General features: G+C 37.0%; 1 protein-coding gene across 3 annotated transcripts in view; it reads left to right on the forward strand.

Moving 5' to 3' along the window:
- Positions 1-11,809, forward strand: part of LOC127566949 (electroneutral sodium bicarbonate exchanger 1-like) — a 158,026-nt gene extending 146,217 nt beyond the window's left edge. For all 3 annotated transcript variants that reach the window (XM_052009507.1, XM_052009508.1, XM_052009506.1), the window contains 4 exons: positions 804-901; positions 4,228-4,341; positions 5,260-5,304; positions 9,180-11,809. In XM_052009507.1, coding sequence (XP_051865467.1) covers positions 804-901; positions 4,228-4,341; positions 5,260-5,284 — 237 coding nt within the window. In that variant the 3' untranslated portion in view covers positions 5,285-5,304; positions 9,180-11,809. The remainder of the gene's footprint in view (positions 1-803; positions 902-4,227; positions 4,342-5,259; positions 5,305-9,179) is intronic.
- The last annotated feature ends 236 nt before the right edge of the window (positions 11,810-12,045 follow it).

A 12,045-nucleotide genomic window follows, 5' to 3' on the forward strand; every position in this document is an offset into this window, starting at 1 on the left:
ATTACCAAATGCAGATATGCCATAGATACTGTCTCAGTTGCCCCCTTCAGCAATCTGTGTATTTTGCATCCAGCAATGTGCCCATACTGCTCAGCATTTAGTTACCTGAACACAACCCAGGATGTAACAACAGGACACCTGTGATTTGAACTAGATAATATACAACTTGCACACACTTCAACTTGCATAGTATAAAATTATTCCCCAGATGTCTTTAGTATGTGGCCTTGCATGCACTTGCCCAAGTAGACACTGAAAACACTTCAGTAAGGTGAGGCCTGGCTTAAATCACTGCACTGCTATAGTTTACAATTAGCAAGTGAGCATACAGTTGGCAAACCTCACTTCCTCTGCACAATTTTACTTTCCTGAAAAATTAACAAAATATACCATTACCCTGTTCCTTAAGGCTGAGTTTTCTTGTTTGGCACAAACTTTCTTTTAGACAATTAATTGTAAAAAGTGACGTTCTGTGCATTAACTAATAATCCCATTTAACCCTTCTGTGTCTCGGTGGATTATTTTTAAATAAAAGATTAATTTGGTGTTTCCTAATGAGACTGTATGTAATAGAATGTGCAGGGGTAAATAGTGTGGAAATTTAGTCAGAATAAGACTTATTTTCCAGCCATCTCATTAATACTACCAAAAAAAAAACTCCTTCCATGAATATCAGTATAACTGTCTTTCTACAGGTTGTTATTTGTGACAAGCTGTGGAAAATTTTTAGCAATATTTTTAGCATCAGTACATCACTTTGGATAGTTTTTTGATCTAGTACAGTGTTTTTATTTCTCTAACAGGAATCGGAGAAAATGCTGGAACCAGGGGACAGTGGTGTGCAGCTACCAATGGAAAGTAGAAAACTGCTTCAGAGTCCAGTAAAGAGTAATATTTATAGGTAATCCAGTCAATAGTGCTTTTAATACTCCTTCCCAATTATGTTAAATCAATTTTATTTGCCATTTTGGATGTTTTCATGCTATTTCGTGTATAATCAGCCATTTTTTTTAATCCAAATGATATCAGATACCATATTGATTTCATAAAAATGCCAACACTTGTAAATCCAATCAGGTTAAGTGTTCCTTGTAAGTATTGAGTCTAGTTTTTGAATGTTTCTTACATGCAGTTCAATTGTCTACCAGGTAAAGTTATGTCACCATTTTCTGAATGCTGCTGATAGTACCATTCCATCAAAACTAGAATTGGTTCACTGGAGGTATACCAGTAGGATTATGACTTATCCAAAATCTTCTGTGTAGTGAAATTACACTCAAATGCAGCACTGCTATATTGGTGTATGGCCAATATATTAAAAATTGTGCCAAACATTGCAGCAACATACTCTTTTGACAGATTTCATGTTTAGGGTAAAGCAATGCAATTATGTACTGGATAAAGCTGATATTTTAATTTGTTGGATAACGGCACAATGACAATACAGCAAGCAGAATTACCATCGACAACCCTGTCACTGAGTAGCATCAAGACTTGTGTCTAAATTTTTTGCTCATGTCATAATTGTGACATGCCATTTTTATACATTTTTAAGCATTACTTTTGATTTCAGTCACTTCTAACTTGCAGCTTGGCGCTATTTTCTTAAATGCAGCTTTTGCAAAGTAGAATGCATTGCAGTGGACGCATAACTGAATGGAACCATTTTGTTCTTGCTGTATGACTATTGAATCATTTGAGGTAACAAAAAGCTGAAATCTGCAAAACTTGCGCATTGTCCAGCAGCATTTGCATAATCTATTTTTCTTCTGGTTGTTAGCTGAAAGTGTGGGATAATTACACAAAGTGTACTGCATTTGCTTTGTTTCTTCTGCTTTTATAAACAAAACCTTGCAGCCTAAGTTTAAAATTTCGTGGCAACAGTGCTTGTTGCCTGTTTCATAATGCTTATTACCAGAACCAATGTAGCAATCAACAAGGTTAGTAATTTTTTGAAATGGTATGCAGCAAATCACTGCCGCATGAAGTGCATTTACAAAGAAAATAAAATACAATTGTGCAACTCCGCTTAGGAACATTGTAATTATTTTGTCAGCATTCATGACATTTAAAAAAAAAAATTGGTTTTGCACCTGTAATTAATAAAACAAAACGTATTGCACTTGAATGCAATTTTAACTTCAATGGAATAGTCTTTTTTTCCCCCCCTTGCTTTCCAAAAACTTGTGCAGTTAAGTGGAGTCACAATGAAATGGCATTGCAGAGAATGATTCTGTTTGACAATTTGCCTCTGTGTTGTGGACCAAACTGTCGAAGACTTATTGCCATTTACAAAATTATGTTGGGCTGCCTTGAACTGCTACTCTTTATGAAAGTAGGGAATTCTGGGAAGTTCTCCCAGTGACAAAGGAACAGACATGTCTGTCAAGTTAGGATTATGTAAAACTGGATGGGAATTTGAAGATTGTTCTCAAGACATAACTGCTCTAGTCCTGTGTGCTCAAGATCATGAGAGTGACTGAAATGTTAAGTGAGTTTCTGCGGTATATTCTATAGATGCTGCAGCCAAAATGTGTTACTGTTTTTCAAAAAAAGTGGCTATTAAGTACAGTGACAGAAACACTGATCATATCGACTGCAGTGGTTGATGACCTACCTTGCTGCTGCTAAAATTGGATGTAATTTTAAGGGAAGGGCATAAGCTGTCAAATTCTTGTGTTCCTCTGCATTTAACAATTATTTTTCCTTGGAAATCAAATGGAGGGAATTCCAAATATGAACTGCAACATAAAATGTTTGAGAATCTTTGCCTTATCAAAATGATTGTCTTATTGAAGTGGTCTTATTGGTGGATTTAACACATTCAAGGGTGTACTTCAGTCACTCAAATTTGCTAATGTCTATTATCAAGACAGCTTCTCTAAATGTACTTAAAGATAATTTAATTTTGTTTTACAAAATGCAGCAGCAATCCAGTCACAATTTTTTGTTTGCATTCTTAAAATCTGAAGTTGGAAGGGAATATTTTCCCCATATTGAACATGAGTGCAATAGCTCATAGCAAACACCACCACTCAGAAGGTGCAGCAGTAGTAAGCAAATCTGCAGTTCTTTGGCTCTTCTGAGTTAGAGTAATGCAGCATGGAAATAAGCCCTTTGGCCCGACTCATCCATGCTGACCAAGGTGCCCACCTAAGCTAGTTCCATTCGCCCATATCCCTCTAAACCTTTCCTATCCATGTACTTATCCAAATGTCTTTTGAAGTTGAAGGAAATTTTTGACATGTTTGCTTTGTAGGTGACTAAAATGGGGGGGAAAACAACCAACTGAATTAATCTACTATTAATCATTATTTGATTAAAGATCTGTCCTTGGGGCCCCTTCTCATTTCCTATCTCCATGCTGCCCTTTAGCAACTTCATCCAAAAGCACATCAGTTTTCAATGTACACTGAGGACATGTAATTCTACCTCACCATCACCCCTCAATTGCTTGTTCATCTAGTACTGGAAAATGGACAAGTTTCTTCTAACTAAATACTTGGAGGATTGAAGCCATTATCTTGGGTTCCCACCATGAACTTTATTTCCTTGCCTCTGAATTCATCCCTCTAGTAAATAAGGCTGAACCACACTCTTTGCAACCTTGGTGTTATATTTGATCCTATGAAGAACTTAAGATACTTATGCCATCACTAAGAATGTCTTGCTCCATAACATTGCCCAAATCTGCTCCCTGCCTCAGCTCAACTGTCACTGAAACTTTCATATATCATTTGTTACCTCTAGACATGACCATTCCAATGTATAAACATGTCATCCAAAACTCTGCTGCCTGTGTTTATAAGTCCCAAAAAGTCTTGTTCACCCATTTAACCTGCTAAGATGTATTGTATTGCTTAACCAGGAACCATAACTTTTTTTAAAAAAAAATTCTCATCCATGTTTTCAAATCCTGCTCTGTCATTGCCTTTTCCTATCTCTATACTCAGGCCCTACAACCCTCAAATGTCTGTGCTCCTCTGACATTTCATAACGTTCCCACTTTAATTGCTCCACTAATGCCTGTGCCCTATGCTCCACATTAAAGGTTTTTCACCTATACCTTTCCTCCTTTAAGACACCCCTTAAAATCCACCCTTCTACCCTAATGTCCCCTTGTGTGGCTCTTGTCAAATTTTGTTTGATAATCTTCCTGTGAAGTGCCTTGGGATATTTTTAATGTTAAGTACATATTGTTAATCCTCACTTAAATTTTGTTTATAGGTGTGATCCATCTGAAATTAACATCTCTGATGAAATGTCCAGATCTACAGTTTGGAAGGCACTTAGTATGAATACAGAGAGCAACAAAACTAAGGATAACCTGACTTCAAAAAGGTAAACAGCTGCTTATTTATTGCAGTTTTGAAATTTTTTGAAATCTACTTGTCATCTTGACCTACTCTTTCAAGAATATTGAATGACCCTCTGTAAATGGAACTTGCTGGTCAATTCACCAGGAAATATTCTTGAGCAAGGAACTGGGCTCACCAGAAGGGGGTTATCTTTCTGTCAGTTATATGAACAAACAAGACCTTTTGGACAAATTCATTTAAACAGGGACTCGTGCTTTCTCTTTCTGTAAACCCAGTTATTAACTCAGATTGAAAGGACTGGTCAGCTTCTAATCTATGTAGAGTTCATTGATTCACAGGGTAATAGAAGAATTGGAGGATATACCTTCAATTGACCTCTGTCCCTGGTTAAGACAATTGAACAAACTGTTGTGGTTCTCAGTCCTGACTGTTATCTAGTGGCACTTCACATTGTCAAATGCTTGCTGCTTATGCTCACGTGAACAAAAAGTGGTCTTAGATAATTGAGGGCAGGTGGCATCTCATTCACCTGTACCTCAGTAAGTGTGCACCCTGACAATAGGAGAAGAACTGTGACAATGTTAATTTTATCAGATAGGATTCCTGTCACAGTTAACTATTTGATCTTCCATATCATTTATCAATTTGGTGGTCCTCCTACCCTTTTAAATGTTTGCTTCTAGTTTTGCTCAAAGGAATGATCAAATATTTCCCTTTTCCCATCCTAATTGGCAAGTTAATCAACCAAAGCTTATTTACCAGTGGCATTTTGTCAATCCCACTTGTATGATGCCTGAGCACGAAAATGGTTCGGGCCTCTTGCAAGTATCAGGGTAGTTGCTTCACCGGATGTATAGACTCCATATGAAAATCAGCTGCTCATTGTCAAAAAGAAATGTCTTTTGTTCCCTTCCACCTTCATATTTCTTTCTCTTTGCAGCAGTTCCATTCAAAAACCGATGTAAAATGATGTTCCTTGGATCAGGTGAGTTGACCATCAGTTCCTTTATTTTATTGGAAAAATGAATGTGAATTTTTGTTCTCATTAAAATATGGGATGTCAGTCTGGTATACCATGGGCCAGATCCAACAAAAGATCCCCATACTTCATTTTAAGAATGAACTTTTAACCCCAGACTTGGAGCAGCTACAGCTGTGCCAGATTGAAATTTCTATTTGGCACAAAACCATCCCCTCTGGTACTACTACCAGCAAAAGTATGGGTACTTGTGTGGACCTAATGTATATACCCAATGGGATGAAACTCTTGGTACCATGCTACATTTGATCAATTGGATGTAGTTCATTTTGTTTTTAAAAACCTTTTAACTTTTGGGTCCTTAAATCTATTGGCTTAAGTTATTAAGTCTGCTAAGATAGTCTGTTCAAATTTAAACCAATACACAAGTTTAAATTGGAAGTGAAAAATTGTGCCATTAATTAGTAGAGCTGAGGGAATAATCTAGGGTGGGTGGGGATCAACAAATTAGAGTTTTTCATTTTCCCATGTTAACTATGTTAATGATCTAGATGACAGAATTGATGGCTTTGTGGTCAAGTTTGCAAGTGATACAAAGATAGGTAGAGGGGCAGGTGGTATTGAGGAGGCAGGGAGTCTGCACAAGGACTTGGACAGGTTGGGAGAGTGGGCAAAGTGGCAGATGGAATACAGCGTAGGGAAGTATATGGTCATGTGCTTTGGTAGAAGGAATAAAGGCGTAGACTATTTTCTAAATGGGGAGAGAATTCAGAAATCGGAGGTGCAAAGGGACTTGGGAGTCCTAGTGCAGGATTCCCTAAAGGTTAACTTGCAGGTTGAGTCAGCAGTAAGGAAGACAAATGCAATGTTAGCATTCATTGAGGGGACTAGAATATAAAAGCAAGGATGTAATGCTGAGGCTTTATAAGGTGTTGGTCAGGCCACATTTGGAGTATTATGAGCAGTTTTAGGCCATGTATCTAGGGAAGGATGTGCTGGCATTGGAGAGAGTCCAGAGGAGATTTACGAGAATGATGAATGAGTTAATGTATGAGGAGCATTTGATGGCTCCGGGCTTTTACTCACCGGAGTTCAGAAGGATGAGGGGAGGGGGATCTCATTGAAACCTCCTGAATATTGAAAGGCCTGGATGGAGTGGATGTGGAGAGGAAGTTTTCAGTTGTGGGAGAGTCTAGGACCAGAGGCCACAGCCTCAATAGAAGGATGTCCCTTCAGAACAGAGATGAGGAGGAATTTCTTTAGCCAGAGGGTGGTGAATCTGTGGGATTCATTACCACAGACTGCTTGGAGGCCAAGTCATTGGGTATATTTAAAACAGAGGTTGATTAGCCCTTGATTAGTAAGGGCATCAAAGGTTACTGGGAGAAGGTAGGAGAATGGGTTTGAGAGGGAAAAATAAATCAGACATGATTGAATGGCGGAGCAGACACTGGACTGAATGGCCTAATTCTGCTCCCATGTCTTGTGGTCTAACTTTGGCTTTGTGGATGGCACCCTTGCCTTTAAATCATAAGACTGGTTCTAGTCCCACTCCCAACACTTGAACACATTGCCTAGAAGGGAAAATGAGCTGTGAGGAGGATGCATACACTGTGCAAAGGGATTTGGGCAGTTTGAGTGGGCAAGGATGAAGTAGATGGAGTTTCATGTGAGAGAATTCACTCTTTCTTAGTAAGAAAAACAGAATCGAGCAACTGTGTTCAAAGGGATCATGAAATGCAGGAAGTTAATGTGCAAGTACAACAAGCAATTAAGAAGGTAAATAATGGTCAGTATTGTAATAAAGTGAAGTGCAAAAGGTGCAGCACAATTTCGTAAGACTGAGTCTTGGAATAAGAGGTGGTCCTTTTGAAGAAATTGAGTAGTACTACAGCTTACAAGAATGAGGGAGGTGATCTCATTGAAATGTATAAGATTCTGACAGGATACTTTCTCAAGATAGGGAAGAACTCCAAAGACTAGGGAACATACTTTGATGTAAGGGGCCAACTACTTGGTACTGAAATGACAAAAAAGTCAAAAGGTGGTGAATCTCTAGAATCCTCTACCCAGAGGGATTTGGATGCTTAATGATTATATTTGAGGCTGAGATTAAGGCATATATTTGAGGATTTTTGAACACTAGAGGAATCAAGGGACCTGGAAACCAGGTGGGAAAATAGATGATGTGGAGCATCAACTGTGATCTTATAGGATGGTAGATTCAGTTTGAGAAGTCATGTGGTCAGCTCTCTGCTTGTACTTGTGTAGAATGAAGCTTCAGTGGGTAAAGATATTGCTTTTCATATGGTAAACTGGAGCTCTGTCCATCATCTTGGATGCTTAATAAAGATCTCTGAAGTAGAGATGGTCCACCAGGTATCCTGCCAAAAATTTATCCCTCAACAGACATCCATAACATAATCTGGTCATTTGTTGGGAGTTAGTGTGCAAATTGGCTGTTGTCTTTGCAGCATTGTATTAATAACTTTGAGATTGTAAAAGATTCTCAGTTTCTGCTTTCTATAATAATTTTCACAAATATTAAAATGCAATGGTGTCTATCAACTCCTTGATTCAACTCTACATACTACTTAGCTCAAGTTTTACACTCTCAACTCATCTGATTGTCTTGAACTCATTTATACTGTTCATTACTATGACATTCGAGGTGATTAATTTCACAAGATTCTTGCGATTACTTACTGCAGTAAAGGAGGCAGCCAATGGGTCCATGCTGACTGCCAACAGAGCAATCCCATCAGTCCTATTTCTCTCTTCTCCCCATAACCCTGCAACTTGTTCTCCCTTGCATACCCATCAACACCCCTTGGAATTCTTTTGCCACTCAGCTACACCAAGGGGCAACTTCCAGTAGCCAATTGACCTTTCAGCACATTCTTAGAGATGTAAGATGAAACCAGAACACTTGGCAGGAGCCCATGCAGTCATAAGACAAATATGCAAACTGTATTCCAAACAACATCCAAGGTCAGGATTGAACCCAAGTCTCTGGAGCTGTGAGGCATTGCAAATGAAGGTTTTACCTGATGTCCTGCCTTGCTCCCAGCTTCCCCTTTTTCAATTTTATCACTTGTTTGCACTCTTCACCATACTTCATTGTTGTGACAGTTCCCTTAGTGTTATCTTGAAAATTCCAAAGAGTACAAACCAAATTTATTTCACCATCTTCAAAAACTTATACTTGTTACCCAAAAATCATAATCAGCTAGTCTTAATTTGCTGACTTAGTTGAAATCCTAGTTCTGTATGGGGTTTATCATCAATACTACTCTTTACCTCCAGAACATTATTTGCTGCTTTCACTCTTCACATCTGCTGCAAAAAAAACTTTTGTGTAGCCAGCACTTGGAGACTGTGTTTGTTTTCTTAGGAGATGGGAGAGGACACCATAGTTAAGCTTCAGCTGATCAAGAAGCCTGCAACCCAAGTCATTGCTTATTTCCACTGGCTCACTTTGTCCCAGATGCTTAATTTTAAGATTCTAATTTTCAATTCTAATATAGCCTAACTCCTCTCCAACTATACATGCCAGCCTGCACCTTCCATTCAACCAACTCTGGATTGCAGCATGTCCTCCTCCCCCTCCATCCCAAGTGTTCAGTTATCTGTCTAATGTCACGCTCATGTCCTCTGCGTCTCTTTTAAATGCATTTGGCTCTTTTAAATGCATTTGGCATTGTTACCTTCCTCTGCCTTCAAGTGTTTGAGTTTTTTAAAATAATCTCTAACCACGTTTTCATCTTTCAGCTGCTATCCCTCAACATTCTCCTTGCTACTTTCATTTCAAAGTGCTCTGATGCATCCTTTTCTCAAAAATTGACATGATATAAATGCACAATCTTTTGTTTATTTCATAGGATTAAATCCAAACCTTGATAAAGAAGGATGAAGTTCTAATTGACTCAGGGAAGAGCCAAAACAGAAAGATTTGCAATTAAATATTCGCAATGCATCATGGAAGATCCTTGGAAACTAAAACAAGTTGAAGGCAGCACATTGTCCTTTTAAGTACTCAGAACCCCAATAAGGCCTTTCAAAAAGTCCAACATTTTAATGAATTTTAATTTTTTTTGCAAATCATTAGGTTGGCCAGAAGTTAACAAAAGTTTAAATTCTTGGAGGAAAATCAGTGTAATTTTGCATATTTTTAAAATTTTCAGTTTTTTAATAAAAAGCCTGACTGACAAAAATCAACCTTTGAAAGGTTTTCATCTCTAACCAGCATATAATTTGAGATGTTTGATATATAGACTAAGAATTAGATTTGTTATATGTACTGTATCACAATTATTGTGATTATTAGTGCTGTTTAATGATTTCTACACTTCAATGTGTTTTCATGTCTCTGCATGAAAAAGTTCTAGACTATCAAAAGATGTTTACATGTACCTTGATCACTAAATGTTACCTTACTAAGTAATAAAGCAACTTGCTGTGCAATATACTGTACAAATTAAAGTCACTACTAACATACCACATGGCCAGTTATATAAAATAATGTTGAGAATGTTCTCTAATTCCTTACCAATAGAGTTTTGAGAGGCCTCTGTCACTTGTACCCCTCATCAGCCTGCTAGCAGTAATATCCCTATTAAGCTCCTTGAGCAGACAAAAACATGGTTACCAATTGCATGGCATTACAATGAAAAGCAAAATCTTTTTTCCTCAAGTGACAAGTAATTTGCTGTAGGGAATAATTTTTTTGAAACCCTAAAATGGTACAATTATATTTAGACACTTTCAAAAAATTGACCTGTAAAAACATGCTAAATGAAGTGCAAAATAGAGAAATGTATCTTTACATTAATTTAAGCTGCTTCCACCAAGATCATGTACAAAATCTCCCAAAGACTTAACATTTAACATTGCTAGAAAAGATTGTCATAGACAATTTTATTAACTGTTTCTTAAATCAATTCTTTTGAGATGATGGAAGATTTCAGAGTGCAATAATATAGCAATACACAAAGCATTACTGTTTATACTTGGTGCCGTGGAAGCAATAGCAGAAAATCATTAAATGGGATAGAATTAAAAATGTAGATTCCACCCTTTGCCATTTGTTTGGATGTGATTCCTATGCAAGTGTCATGATGGTAATCCTGTTCCAAAAAATCCAAATAAGCTGTGGGTAAATCATGAGGTTGCTGCTGAACACTAATATCCACAGCCAAATGAGGTTGTCAAATATTCTTTCAAATCACTGTCCCTGAACTCAGTCAAGATGTCTGAAAGGGTTTTTAAAGAAAAATGGTAGAGGGGGAAGGGGATGAAAAGACAATGCTTTGGTGGGAGCTAGGGACAGGATGTCTCCACTCCTCCGAGGGCTATTGATCAAGCCTAAGTTTTGGCTGAGGTATTGCAATTGTTCTTGTATCTTCTAAGATTAAAAACTATGCTGATTGCAGGCTGTTGAGGGCACCTGGCAATAAAAACAAATCTCTCCATTCTAATGGTAAAACTCATTACTTTAGATACTTCAGTTCACAACTCCAGAATTCATTACTGTTCTGTCACGTGTAGAACATTTGTTTGTCTGATTTCCTGGAGAAACACAGCTAACCAAGCAATTGCCATGATTTTATGATTTTGAATGTAATACATACCAAAAGAAAATAAAAATAAAATATATCCTTACTGAATTTAAAAAAAGTGCAGGCACAAATTTTTAATATAGCTTCTTTCTAGTGAACTACATGTAGAAATAGAGACTCATTATTTTATTTAGAGAAACTTAAAGAAATATATTAATAGATTATTTTGTTGCAGAAAACCTATAGTCTTATGACACTTGTAATGTAAATAAGTACAAGCAGCAATCCGATCCACTTGGTCCACCAAATAGCAGGATGTTGGCCTAAATCTGAAAGATGGGCTAATAACTGAATTAAACAACGTGACCACAGACCCCTTGAACTAAGAAATAGAAGCGTAGAGTAAAAGCCAACGTGGCTTCTATTTTAGTGAAGTTCATTTTTTTTTCTTTTAGTCCTGGGATTTAGATATGAAAACCCAGGTTATAATCATTGTTTAAGTGCAGTAATGTGTTTGCTGATTCAATTCAAGGTGGGTGTAAAAGTTATTTGTTATACTGAAGGAATTGTGTAAAAGTGATGTATGGTCAGGTAATACTGTTGTTTAATCTTGTCCTTTGTGTACACTTGTAGTGAAAGTAGAGAAACAAAGTGAGTGTACTCCTGAATTGTAACATGAAATGTATCTTTTTAAAAGAGACAACATTCCTCATTTAAATTGGCCTGCATTTTGCAAGAGGTTAGAAAAGTTTTTGTTTCTCTGTTTGGTTGGTCTGTAATGAGTATTAATGGAAACATTTTTATTTCTGTTCAAAATACTATGGAGTCTTATTAATGTGCGTATAATCATAAAATGCAGCCTCTTTAGACCAATAGCAGGAATTCTGTCTACTTAAATGATGAAAATGTGAATGGGGAAATTGTAATTTATTTCTATAAAGAAATAAAAGTGATTAAAATGCAATGACTTGATTATTATTGCTTAAATAATAGGTGAGATTCAATTAGAGTATTGCAGATGATCAGTTTATGGTACAATGGTTATTAATGTGCAATCTTCATGTGGCAGGACATGGGTTTGACCTTGTGATAACCAGTATTGAGTTCCCAATTATACTTATCATCTAAAGGTATTTTCCAACAGAATTTAAAAAAAATTTGAATTACAAAACCCACACTACTATATTGC

This window comes from Pristis pectinata, chromosome X, assembly GCF_009764475.1.
Source record: "Pristis pectinata isolate sPriPec2 chromosome X, sPriPec2.1.pri, whole genome shotgun sequence".
Lineage (NCBI taxonomy): Eukaryota > Metazoa > Chordata > Chondrichthyes > Rhinopristiformes > Pristidae > Pristis > Pristis pectinata.